The sequence below is a fragment of the Gekko japonicus genome, unplaced genomic scaffold (genome assembly GCF_001447785.1).
Source record: "Gekko japonicus isolate JY-2015 unplaced genomic scaffold, Gekko_japonicus_V1.1 scaffold1545, whole genome shotgun sequence".
NCBI classification, from domain to species: domain Eukaryota; kingdom Metazoa; phylum Chordata; class Lepidosauria; order Squamata; family Gekkonidae; genus Gekko; species Gekko japonicus.
The window spans coordinates 100,687-114,677 of record NW_015161442.1 but is presented as its reverse complement, the minus strand read 5'-3'; the positions used below and the strand labels follow the sequence as shown (position 1 = coordinate 114,677).

Sequence of the window (13,991 nt, the reverse complement as noted above, 5' to 3'; positions counted from 1 at the left end):
CCCCCCCCCCGTGTTGACCCACCTTAGGCAGATCAGGCCCCGGGGGGAACTCCACCCCGACGTAAACATTGCCCGGAAGTGATGTGGGCACACCGGGCACGCTGGGGCGGGGCCACGGTCATCCGAGGGAAAACTCTATGTTTTTCCCTCGGATGGTCATGGCCCCGCCCTCAGTGTGCCTGGCGTGCCCAGTCTTCCGGGGCTGGGGGCGGGGTCACGCTGAGGGCAGGCCCACAGCCATCCGAGGGAAAACTCTATGTTTTTTCCTCGGATGGTCGTGGCCCCACCCCCAGTGTCCCTGGCGTGCCCAGTCTTCCAGGCTACGTCGATGCGGCGCGCGTGCAAAGCTTGTGCACGCATGCTCCAGCCGCCAGCTGGGAGTCCCCTGCTGTGGCTGAATTCACACTTGGCTACCCTAACCCACCTTCAAATGAGAACGGGACTTTTTGGTTACTTTTTTTAAAAATCATGAATTGTTTGCAGCTCTTCATACATGAATTGTAGCTCTTCCCCTTCCCCTATCCCTTCCTCCAGCCGTCTCTCCAGACTGCCTGAAAAACTGCTGGGTGTAGCAGAGAGGCCCTTCCCACTCACTTTCTCCCCGGGACGGATGGCTGGGATTTTCTCACCCCCCCCCCGCTTGTTTCCACTGCAAAGGAAGTCATGTAGACTACATTGCCCAGCATGCCCTTGTGGCTTCTTACTAAGCAGATGGGACTGACTAAGCTGGAGCAGCTGGGACTGGATCGCTCCTTCACACCCCTCTTTTACAGCCAGTTGACATTTTTACCAACCTTTCCAAACCAGCTAGAAGGGAGAGTGTGAGAGAAGCCTTGCCTTGCACATCCAGGAGCTTGCCATTTAAAAGGGCCATGTGCTGCTGCTGCTTCTGAATCCAGGATCTGCAGTGACCCCAGCAGCAAAACTTTCTGCCTCTTCCCCCCACCGCCCTTATTTGCAAAGGCCAGATGGCAGCCAGGTACCTGCAAGCCAACTTACCCTTGCAGCAGCAAGAAGACGCTGCACGTGCAACCCCCGCCCAGCTTGTCCCAACCTGATTGAGGGCTCCTAGAAGCTGGGGGTGGAGCTTCTGCCAGTGTGTAGACCCTGGCTGGCTGGCTGGCCGGCCGCCTGCCCAATTAGTTTCTTTTAAAAAGGATTTTAAAAGGCTTGCTGATAAGGTGTTTTTTTAAAACAACAACAACAAACAACAGCATTCTTTTGAGTGACGTTTTTATTGTTTCCATAATTTTTATGAGAAGGAGGTCGGCTGCAGCTAGAAAATAGAGGGGTGGGGGGACCACTCTTCTGCCGCCAAAGCCCCGGCACCGGGGGGCCCCCAGGGGGAGCCGGGCAGGCTCTCAGTCACCAAGAGGCTGGGAGTCTTCTGCACAGGAGGGTCCGCTGCGTCTCTGGGCTCCGAGGATCCAGCCTCATAGGCTGCAGGGAAGGGGGGTGAGAGAAAGCCAGCCAGGCCTGCGAGAGAGCGTGTGGGAGCAAGAAGGCGGTGGCACAGTGTGGCGTGGCCTCCGGCTCCCCATTTCTTTGCCCTGGGAAGAAGCGCCTCGCAACCAGCCCCCCTCCCCCAGACTGGACCTCCATTCTTTCCCACGAGAGGCCCGTTCTCATCCGCCCCTTTTCTACTCCGCCTTCCTTTCCCAAGGCGGCTCAAGGGGCAGGGAGGGCACGGCGGCGGGAGGAAGGTGGCGGGCAGCTCAGCCAGGTAGATGGGGGTGGCGGTGGGGCAGGGCAGCAGCTTTTGGCGGGGAGGATCGGCGCCCCATCCAGGGCCCGCCATCCCTGCGCTGTAGGCGAATGCCTAGTTCGCCTAGCAAGTGAGCCGGCCCTGCAGACAGACAGACTGATCCCTGTATGGAAAATATAATTGTGGGGAATAATACAGAGATCTGGACTGGGAAATTAGCAATCTCCTACTCTCTCCTTTCTGTTGTTTAGCCAGGTTCTAATCAACCAGAGGACCTGTCCCTTTAAATTCCTTACTAAGGAGACTTTGGTGAGAAAAGCTTCTTGGGAGTCCAGTGATGTCACATCCAGAGGATCATGCATATGTGTACTAACCCTCTCAAAATAGTCCTAAAATCTGGTGAGACAGGGCTCCCCTCTTCCTTCCCTTGCTGATTTTTCCTCAGCAGGGCTATAGATTTCAAACTGTAATTCCTAGCTCTCAGAATTACAATCCATGTCAAGATTCTGTTCCACTGCTAGCATACAAATAGTCTGGTGGTGACATGCCAATAAATAATTGTCAAGGCTGTAATTTACTATGCCCAGAGAGTGACTTCTGGGTGCCTCACGAAGGTCCATCTGTGCTGTTACATAGGCTTTACCTGTGCAGTATTTGGGTAGAAAACTGCTTTGAATTTCTCTGTATTGTGCTTTGATCACCTTGAAAAAAAAAGAAAAGAATACAAGCTTAAAAACTATCAAATGTTTTGGCTTTATTATTCCGTACTATGAGCTAAAAATGTTCATGAAGTCTGTGAAGGCTGCAGGCATGTAAGCAGTGTGTTGTTATAATAACCCGCTTTAATAGATGTTTGAATAAGCCCATTATGGATGCAGTGGAGAGACAAACTGAGACTACTTGCTATCCAGTTGTCCTGCATACTGTTCCTTTTGGAATATGGTTACTCTGTAAGACTGTTAGTCTTGTGCAGGCTGAATTACAAATGAATTCAGAAATAAAAGCTTCTCAGTGGTGAGGATCATATTTTCTCAATTTGACCCAATGTTAACCCCCATTACCAACCATTTGCTGTATAATAAAATATTAATACTTCAGTTCTAAAACTGGATGCAAAATCAAGTGTGTTTTTCAAGCTGTCTGTCTCTGCAATAACATAAAATATACCTTTATCTCTTACTGAAAAATTAATATTTAATTTCTGTGACTTTTGCTAATCATCTGAGGTGATATTTAATGGTTGGGATAAGAGTTTAAAAATAAAATAGATAATAAAGCTCTTGGTGTGGACTCATCCTTTTTTTCCACTGTGGATAATTTGTTTTTAGAAAGTGGAGGAAGAAACTCTAGTCTTTTGTTCCCAAGCATCAAGGGAAATGCCCTGAGCCCTGAGAAAATGTATCTGCCAACATTCTGTCAGTGGTTTTGTCCCAGCACAAATCTCAATTTGCAGAGTGAAAAGTGAGATTAACTAGCCTAAGAGCTTCTGCTAGATCTTTATGCTCACAGCCAAGTTCAAAATTGTGACTGTGGTTTCTTTGCTCCTTGTTTTGTACACAGTTGATATATCACACTAGCAGCTATGCCCACAGTCATTTACACAAGAGAGTTGCCAAGAGTGAAAAAGAGTCAGAAGTTCACTTTCTGATCACCATAAATTATGATGTGCTTCCAGAACAATGACATTACTTTATAGATGCCTTGTGAAGAATGACTGTTTGGTGTAGTGGTTAAGAGTGGCAGACTCTAATCTGGGAGAACCAGGTTTGATTCCCCACTCCTCCACATGCAGCCAGCTGCCGTTGGCTGCCATTATAGTATCCCTTACCTGCATTCCCCTACCAAGGGCAGCATAAAAAAAATGGAGTAAAATGGAGGGGGGAGTACTGTGCCAGTGTGTGATATTACTTTCAGCAAAAAAAGGGGGGGGGAGATACATCAGAGCCACATTCTAGGATTCACCGCAAACTAGAGTTTGAGGTAAATGCTAGAACATCACCCTGATGTAATGATGTCAATTCTGGGTTTTCTAGTGTGATACGCACTGCCACACCGGATTCCAGTACCTAATCCAAGTACAGATTACACCCAGCCCTACTTAGGTTCGTTATATGCCTTTTAACCGAGAGTTGCATTGTTAGCCAGAATGCATTTCCATATTCTGACACAATATATTTTGAGATATTGTAGAACGCATAATTCCTAAACATTTATGTTAAATCGTATTGTGTAGTGGATTAGCCGCATGGAAGACCCGCTGAGGCACGCATGTTACCCTGCACGCATTACTGGTACACAACAAAGACAAAAGACAAATGGCCAGCAGGCCAACTATATACATACCTGGGGACACACCCCCAGGTCCGTTGGTGGGTTTAAATCTCCCACCACGGTCCCATTGGTCCCCCAGTGGAGGGACCAGGAGCCTAGGCCCCATTGTTCTTCCAGAGTCAAGCTCTGGGGTATTCGCTGGCCCCTGGTGGCAGTCAGCGGACACAACAAATCGTAAAGCCATTTGTATGCTTGACTAATGAGACTCCTACCTTTCAAAATAACTGTGAACATTCTAAATGATTGGGGGGGGGGTAAAAAGGTGAGGTCCTGAGAAACAGGCATTTGTTGTATTTTTATTTATTTTGGTCCATTTCAGATAAAGGCAAAGAATCAAACAGGACCTCCTGCCCACCAACCCTGATTTTACATACTGAAATAAAAAACAAGCCAACAGAGAATGAAGAAGAGAAGGTTTGTTTGTCCTTTTATTCTCATTTGGAATTATGTTGATCTGAAGTGATTAAAAGTATTTCTTTATTATTTACTGTGCCATGGCTCTGTCTTGGTCAGCCAGAAGTAATGGTCATTTCAAACATTCTGATAAATCCCATGGTGCAAAATTCCTGGTAGTCTACCATTTAAGACTTCTTGGTGGAAAATTCATCCATAATTTATTTATTTTAAACATTTATTTGCCACTATAACAAAACATCCATGCTCAAGGAGGGCTTTTCCCTGATGTGCATTTTTTTTTAATGTAAAGAACTTCTTACATGGAGGTGCTTTCTAACAATGTAATCCTTTCTTCAAGTCCTCCTTTGTAAGTGCCAAATTAGGTAAGCAGGATCTCCTCTGGGCTTTTTAAAAAAATTAAAAGTGTGATCCTAAGCAGAGTTCCACCCTTCTAAGTGCACTGAATTCTTTTACAGCATCATACTAAGCAGAGTTACATCCAGCTAATTATAGGAGGATTAGGAGGAAATATCTGTGCTTAGTATGGTGCTGTAAAAGAGGTGTAGGGAACAAATTTGATCAGGGCCTTGACACTGAGGAAAATGTATTAACATTTTCTCACTGATACATATTCCCAATTTGAATAGTCTCCCAAAGCCAATTAGAAAAAAAAATTGCAGGAGAAAGGAGTAACAAACTCACACTTCCTCAGCACCAAGGACTTGACCTGATTTAGCCTCTAAAAGCTCCTTAGGCATCCTTCATATTTTGGCCCTGAAAAACCAAAGATATTTTAGTCTAGATCACTGGATGACCCAGCATCCCTGTTTATTGAATTTATGGAATGTTCTGTTAGAAATCATTCATAAAGTTGTTAAACAAGATCATGAAAGGGAGAAAAACAGTTCAACAAGTACTGTGCTATACTGTACTGTACAGAGTAGCTAACTTCTGAAGTTCTACCATCTTGTCAGCTCACTAGAACAATGCCTGCACCATTTTTTCTGTGTATATCAGTCTAAGATGATCTTCTCTTAATGCTTCCTTTTACTTTCAACTACTTGCTAAATTTTTAAGGGTTGGATGCTGTCCCTTTGCTCCATGCACTCTTATTTCTGGTTGCGCTGGAGGTGGTCCTCCTACACAGGGAGTATTCCTCATGTACCAGGCATTAGGGGTTCTTTCAAAAACATTGGTGTAGCACGAACAGAAGTGCCTAGTGCCAGAGAAAGTGCTCTCCACACAGGGCTGGTTCCTGGTTTGGGGGGGGGGCTCAGGGCAGATAGTGCCCAAAGGACCCCATCTGCCTACCACCAGTCCCCCTTTCTTTCCTTTTCACCCCAACACCTGCATACACCTGTGTACCCTTCTTCCACTTTCAAGCCCTTTCACTGCCCATGCTCAGTTGTCTGTACCATCTGAACACCCATTCCACAACAGCATTGGCCAGTGTATGCAGGGGGGAGTGTAATTACTGCGTACCACCCACATGTCCTTCTTCAGTGTTGTCGAGAAGTTCATAGAACAAAGTGGGGCAGGAGAGGTGTATGGTTGGGGATCAGCCCTGGCAGTTGCCCCATTTCAGGGTATGCTAACCCTGGCCCTGTCTCTGCTGAAGAGAACAACCTTAACAGTAGCCAGAAAGAATTGTGCATGGTATAGGATCCAGGTTCAAGAACATAAATATTTGTTGTTGCTAGGGATGCCAGTCCCTAGATGGGGGTGGGGGATTTCTGATTTCATGGCCTGCTGCCAGCCAATTGGCCAGCAGGGGGAAGCCCTGCCCCCAAGAGTGACCACCGGTGGCTTAAAAGGGCACTCTAGAGTGGTACCTTCAGTCCTTTTCCAATCATCCCCCTTTCTGCTAGCCCAGGCCTGCTGTATACCACCTAGGTCATGGTGAGCCTTTCAAAAGCATCCCAATGAGCCTTTGGGAAACATGCAGAATAATTTTGCTGGACTGGGCTAGCAGATGGGTGATAGTTGGAGGTGTATTGAAGGTGCCACTCTTGAGTGGGAGGGGTGCACCTGAACTCCAGTGGCAAATTTCCTTTAAATGCTGTTTGCAAGAAGCAGGGGGGCACCTGAACTTCAGTGGCAAATTTGCCTCTTGGAGTTCAGGTGTGCAGGGCACTGGTTTCCAACGTAATTATGTCACTTTTGTGTGACATCATCACATTGGATATGTCCACGCCCCTTCCAGGAACACCCTCCCCAAAGTCCCCTGCCAGCAACGAGGAAGGACCTGACAACCAGTGTTCCATCTAAGCTGAGTTAGTGTAAGCTAGCTCACAGTTTTTTAGCCTCCGGCTCACACATTGTTGACTTAGCTCAGGAAGGACGGCTCCAGAGCAAACTAATTCATGCAGGAGCCAAATCGCTGGCTCACAACTTTAATGCCAGTAGCTCACAAAGTAGAATTTTTGCTCACAGGACTCCATATCTTAGAGGGAGCATTGCTGACAACCCTAGTTGTTGCTTTGTTTAGGAGAAGGTTGCACACATATCCTTGATCTTTTCCTTGCATCTCTACAGGCCTTTTAGAGTTCTTATGTGTTAGTGGAAGTGAAATCTTTGAGATCACCTTTGTTTTATGTCCCCAATATATATCCTGGACTGCTGAGGCACTAAAATACTTTACAAATCCATTAAGTAGTTTTGAAGATGTAGAGCACTGCTTTTGTATATTATTGTGCTTTAATCACTCACAGCAATAGCCCTTTGTAGACATGCTATTCATTCTTTAAGCTACTAGCATAAATGAACTGGCTTTAATCTTCTGAAGCAGGGCTTTTTTTGTAGAAAAAGCCCAGCAGGAACTCATTAGCATAATAGGCCATACCCAACAGCAGGAACTCATTAGCATATTAGGCCACACCCCTGGTAGCACAGTCCATTCGCATATTAGGCCACACCCCCATGTTACCAGAAGTGTGGTCATCCAGCCACACCCACATTTTGCTTCTTATTCTCTTTACCTTGTTTGTTGTCAAAACCCAGGGCTTTTTGCATGTTAGGCCACACACCCCTAATTGTAGCCAATCCTAATGAGTTTCTGCTGTTGGGTGTGGCCTATTATGCTAATGAGTTCCTGCTGGGCATGGCCAACTTGGAAGCCGGCCGGAACTCTGTTCTTGTGCGTTCCTGCCCCAAAATAGCCCTGTTCTGAAGAATTACTATGATAGGTCTTCTCAGAGATTGGATAGGTAAATACTATGGAGTGATTTCTTGATTTTGAGGATCTCTAGACTATAAATAGAATATAAAAATAAAACTAAAAATAAAAAATTATATCCTTCCAGGATATTATAAATGGCTAGGAACACAGACAAGCCAATTTTGCCTCACTCCTTTATTTTCCTTCTTTTTTTCCCTTTAACTTATACTCAACTATCCTCAACATAGGCTGCGGTCACACGGAGCAGTAGCCACACTACTGCGATGGAAGATAGGCGGATTTTCCGGGCGCGATCTCACCGCCACATCTGGGAAGCATAGAGCTCCCGTGGCGAACCCGAGGCTTCCCTCCAAAGATACCTCGGAGGTACTAGTTTCCGGAAACCACGGGGCAAGGGCGGGCATCTGATCGTGTTTCCGGTGGCATCTGGCGCCCGCCCATGCCCCATTGCAAAAAGGTTTTTTTCCCCAAAAAGTCTCCAGGGATGTGCACAAGCACTCAATGGGGCATGCACATACTTCAGGTTAAAAAAAAACCCCACACAACCCCGTTTGCCGTGCCGCGCTGCTTCTTTGGCGCGTCGTGTGAGCAGCACCTCCCCCCTAACCACGGGACCTCGACAAGACCACGAGGGGATGCCTGATCGCGCAGTCACACGTTATTTCGCTGTGGGGCAAACAGCCACGCCTCCCCCCACGATGTCTGGCCCATGTGACCGGGGCCATAGTCTGTTTTTCCAGAGGGCAATTAACATGCTTACTCCTCATCCTTTGTAGTTTTTGTAATGGAAAAGCAATATATTTTTTTTAAGAACATGCTTACTCCAAATCATGTCACTTCTTATTTTCTTTATTGAATGTAAAACCTTAGTATACAGAAACCCTGTTACTGTGTAGATTTTGCTTCCCTAACTATTAGGCACTGGATCATCACTTTATTTACCTACTGACTTATTTCCTTACTACATTTTCATTCTGCCATTCCTCCAAGGAGCTCAGGACATCATACATTGGTCTCCCCTCCTCAATTTAATCCCCACAACAACCCTGTGAGGTAGATTAGGCTGAGTGTGTGTAACTGGCTCAAGGTCACACAGCAAGCTTCCATGGAAGACTGGGGACCAGTGTTCCCTCTAAGCTGAGTTAGTGTGAGCTAGCTCACAGTTGTTTAGCCTCTGGCACACATATTTTTGCCTTAGCTCGGGAAGGGATGGCTCCAGAGCAAACTAATGTATGCAGCAGCCAAATCTCTCGCTCACATCTTTCATGCCAGTAGCTCACAAAGTGGAATTTCTGCTCACAAGACTCCACAGCTTAAAGGAAGCATTGCTGGGGACCTGAACCTGCTTCTCAGATCCTAGCCCAACACTCTAAGCATTACACTGTGTTGGAGAGAACGATTCAATAATGTACAGGTCCTCCTACAACCCACTTGAGTACTTAGAGACCACTGGAGGACTGTTTTCATATTGCTAGAATGCAGGAACAGCATCTTGCGACTGATAAAGGATGTAGACCCCAGGAACCTGCCTAACAGGATTGTTGTGAGAATAAAATGGAGGAGAGGAGAATGATGCAAGTTGCTTTGAGTCCCATTGTGGAGAAAGGTGGGGTATAAATGAAGTAAATAAATATCAGTATAGCCAATGATGGAGGGGCAGAGAAAAAGTGGGTTGGTTGGTGACTGGAAAGGAGGGGGGGAAGAAGGGGGATAAAACAGGGAAAGGTGAGAATATGGGATTCCAGGAGAAGGGAAAGACGAAATAATTTGTGGACAAAATACAGGGGAAAGTAAGGTGCCTCCTATAAGTCCTTGTAAATTTCCCACCACACAACTCAGCCCACTGGCCACCACTGCACATCTGGGCCATCGTTTTCCTATGTAGAGGATGCAAGTGGGAAGGAAAGGGGGAAGATGAAGATGGGGGGGCAGACAAAGGCTGTGATAACACACACTAAATAATCCACTTCGAATGCACGTTCCAATTGGATTTTGGCAGTTCACACAGTAAAATACAGTCGGAAAGTGCAGTAAAAGTGGATTGAAAGTGGATTATTTAGTGTGTGTGATCACAGTCAAAGACAGGTTAGCTGCTGGATGCCAGAAATTGGGAGAAGCTATGGGGGCTAACAGAGAAAAAGGAAATAGTGGGAAGGGTTGAATTTATTTATTTGTTTGTTTGTTTGTTTGTTTAATTTATACCCCACCCTATCCCACGAGATGCCCCACACATGTCATTGCAGGTCCCCCACTTGTACATATTTTATTATTCTTGTACATATTATTCTACATATTATTCATCTCGACAAGACATGAAGAATTTACCATTTGTTTCACAAAGTATTTATGCCAGCAGAAAGGGACTTGCTAAAGGCTAACTTCAAGAGCACATACAGTGCAGTGGAGAGTGCTGCACTTGGATACAGTGAAACGGGTTCTGATTCTTTCTCCACCCAACATCCAGCCTATTCACACCCATTTAGTGTTCAAGGCATTTTGCTGCCCCAAACAGCCTCTTCCTGTGTCACCCCAGCAGGGTCTAAGGCGAGCCCATCTTGAAAGCAGGGAGTTGTGGCATAGACATGGGGCCCTCAAACATCTTCTTGTGCCACACCAGCCTGATCTAAGGGAGCAGCGTGTGCTAGTGCTGCTTGTACAGCTTGCTTTAGACATGGGCAGTAGCCATGTGCATCTGGGATACAATGAGAGGGATAAGCCATGCCAGTCACCATGTTGCTACATTCTGTTAATCTGGCTTCCAAAGGAATCACTGGGGTGGTGAGTGATCCCTGCCCAGCCATTTCAGCAGATGCAGGGAGACCCTTGCTCATATTGGCCTCCAGCAGCTCCAGCCTGGGGATAAACTGGTTGTGTACATCCACTGGCAAAGAGAGAAGCTTGAAAACACACACACACACACACATTCTGTGGCAAATACCACATTTTGAGCCTAATTTCCTTAGTATCAATTGTAAAATAATTTCTACATGCTGTGTCTGTTTTGGCACAACAAAACTGAGTCACAACATGGAGTCGGTTGGTTCTTTTCAGTTGCAAATTTTTACCTTATTTCTTTAAACTCAGACTGCATTTCTTCTACAAAACTATTATATTATTGGGGATAAGTATGGGAGAATGATTACCTCATTATCTCATCTGGCATATGCTTCTATTTTTCTCTCCAGCCTAATCTAGCTAATCTGTAGATAGATGCATTGCTGGCATGGCCACAAAATAATATTATTAACATGAATAAATAGAACTCATCATGTTAACGATGCCTTTTGTTGGCTCATCTCTATTTATTTCCATGTGAAGAGTTGTTCTATAAAACTACTCCCAGAAGATGATAGTGCTTCAAATGGCAACAAGCCTGTGGCATCCACTCCGGTTCCAGGTTCTCCTTGGTAAGCATATGTAAACTGTTTCTCATTCCCTGTCTGTAAGTATCACTGTCAAACATAAATTACAGTGCCATCCTAAGCAGAGTTATACCCTGTGAAGCAAAGTGACTTCTCTCCTATCCTCCCCCCCCCCCTAAAAAAAAGGTTAATGTGAACAGTCTTTGGCCTGGGCCTGGCCCGTAGCTACGGTGGGGCTATTGGGGGCTCTGCTTCCTTCCTCAAAGGCCCCCCCCGCTTCTTAAAGGCCCACTGCTTCTTCCCAAAAGCATTTAAAGCATCCCTCCCTCCTGCAAGACTTAAAGGGCCCTCCAGCTGATCTCTGCTCTCTGCCAGTCAGCTGAACGGCCCTTTAAATCTTGCAGGAGGAAAGGGAGAGGAAGCACATTACCACCCCTTCGTTATGGCAAATAATGGCAGCCCCACCATCAAAAAATTGCCTCACAAACCACAAAAACCCAGGCTACGGGACTGGGTCTGGGCTGAACTGTAGGTGTTGATAATTGACTCTCTGGCTTGCAAGCTACTTATCATCCTCAAGGCCAAAGATGGAGGATGATAAATTAGTTTCTCATGGGAACCTGTGATCTGTGGTGGGAGGGGGGAGGCTGTGAGAGGTGATATCATCTTCCAGACACGTTGTGATTGGATATCGCCATCACCTGACATGCTGGGCCAAAGGCTATAATTCAATTGGGGCCCAACGGGTAGCTAGCTGAAATTTTCATGGACTATAGGCCTGCACTATGCTTCGCAATTGCTAAGGACATAGCCAATGCTGATTTGCAGCCTTCCTATTGAAGCTGAGGTCCGTGCCACCCAACACAACTTGGAACAGTGTTAGATAGTGAAGCTAGCATTATTGTTTTTTGTTCTGTATGATTTCTGAGTAATGTGTTAGCAATAACTATGTGTTCTTCCTTAAAACCTTTGAATAAACAATATTATTATATAAACAGCAGTCTGGTTCTTGTGCTTAGTCACCCTGAGGACCCACGGGGTTTAACCTCTCCTTTCCTTGACACACCCTTCTAAGACCACTGACTTCAGTTGACTTAGAGGGGTGTAACTCTTCTTAGGATGACACTGTAACTGTTCTGTAAGCAGGTCTATGCAGAATCCTACTGAAGTCTATTCAATGGGGCTTGCTCCCAGGAAATGCTCTTGATTGCACCGTTCGTCACCTGTTTTGCCATACCTAATTTGAGTCAAAGGAATGAAAAATAATAATACTGAACATGATACTTTTTCACTATTTTCTTTTATAAACAGCCATTGTGAACGAATGCCATGCTTTGCATAACTGCACGAAAATGGGTATTTTCTTTTATAAACAGCCATTGTGAACTGCCATGCTTTGCATAACTGCATGAAAATGGTGGGAAAAGATTTTTTTATGTATTTTCTTAAATATTTGTACCTGTAGCCCTTTCCATCCTGAAATTTCAAAATGGACATTTAATTATCTAAGTAGAAATAAGGCTAAAGACATATTTGAAATTCTCATACTTGTTTAAACCCTGGGGTCTGTGCAGTAAAGAAATCTAGGATTTGGTTTGCCTCTAGGGAAATGCTCTTGAAGTGTCATGAAGGGATTTGGTAATCAAGAATTACATCCATTGAGCTTCATGCTGATTCCATCAGATGATCCATCACAGAATCACACTGAAACATGGAGCAAACCTTTAGGGAGCATTGTCTTCTTTTATGCCTTTTTAAATACAAAAGCAACACATTTATAAGAGTACATTAATCGTATCAAAATCCATGACAAATTGTTCGCTTAAATTAATACACCTAGTAAAAACCTGGAATTGATCCCAAACCCTCTCCACTCATAGGTTGGCTCCATGCTTCTGATGGATTCTGTGGTTGATGTGACATCACCCGGCATACGCTGGGATGTCATTCGGGAACAAGAGCAGGATGGATGAGTGGGATTCCAGGTTGTACAGCTTAAAACAAATGAAAAAGGTGAGTTTTTGATTGCTTCTCTGCAAACTGCCCCACACCCACTGGCTTTGTTCAGCCATTCAGAGCATAATGCAAATAGTAATAGGGATACCCTCCCCCTCATTTTTGATTCCCCACAGTTGCTTTCCTGAAAGCATCTTTCTCAAACACTCCAAAAAGCATGAAACTTTGTGAATGCTAGAAAGGGAAACCTCACCCTGGAGAGGCATTGGTGCCTACCATCTCCCTTGTGTTCCCGTCTTCTTAAAAAAACAAATTTTATATTTGTGATGGAATGTGTGTATTATAATGGGCAAGAGGGGAAAGGTAATTAAAGTGGCCAAAAATTTACAAATCTTCCCCTCGCTTTCTGCCATAGTTGATGGGAATTGCGTTTTCTCAGACTTTGGTACTGTTGGAAAGCCCTGCAGAAAGTAGGGTTGTCGGACCCCCGGTGGATCTGACTAAAATAGGTGAAGCCTTTGGTTAGGGTGGTTTTTTTTAACTTCATGTGCACCTGCCCCATAAAAGTTTACTGATATCATAACCTTCTAAGTTAGTGAAATATACCTTGCACGTACTCTCATATTCACAATGCATTATAGGCTGCAAAACAGTATGATGTCCTTTGCTGTTTAGATGTGTTACAAGAACATAAAATAATTGTCTGTGCTTGGTGAGATGCTGAGTGGACAGCATGAGGTTATTTATAATGAATGCAGGAATTTGTTTAATGCACAATGTACTGAATTTTTGCCTTGCTCCCTTGGTTTCACAACCTAGATTTTTGCATCATGCATGATAATTTCCGAACCCCATGATGCATCTGAGTCTGGAATCACAGTCCACATCTTTCATTCCCTTATTGTAAACATTCAGTAGTCTGAAATCAATTTTAATACAGTCAAACACTCATCAGCATTGACTGACAGCCATCTTTTGGGTGGGTGTTCATGGATCTGATCCAGCAGGGATTGCCACAGACATAATCCCAGAATCTGCATGTACGTTTGTATCTCACTCTTTC

General features: G+C 45.0%; 1 protein-coding gene across 1 annotated transcript in view; it reads left to right on the top strand.

Moving 5' to 3' along the window:
- TCERG1L (transcription elongation regulator 1 like) overlaps positions 1-13,991 on the top strand; it is a 249,767-nt gene that overhangs the window by 193,596 nt on the left and 42,180 nt on the right. The window contains exons 7-8 of the mRNA XM_015429033.1: positions 4,356-4,450; positions 10,929-11,017. Of these exons, the coding sequence (XP_015284519.1) occupies positions 4,356-4,450; positions 10,929-11,017 (184 nt within the window). The remainder of the gene's footprint in view (positions 1-4,355; positions 4,451-10,928; positions 11,018-13,991) is intronic.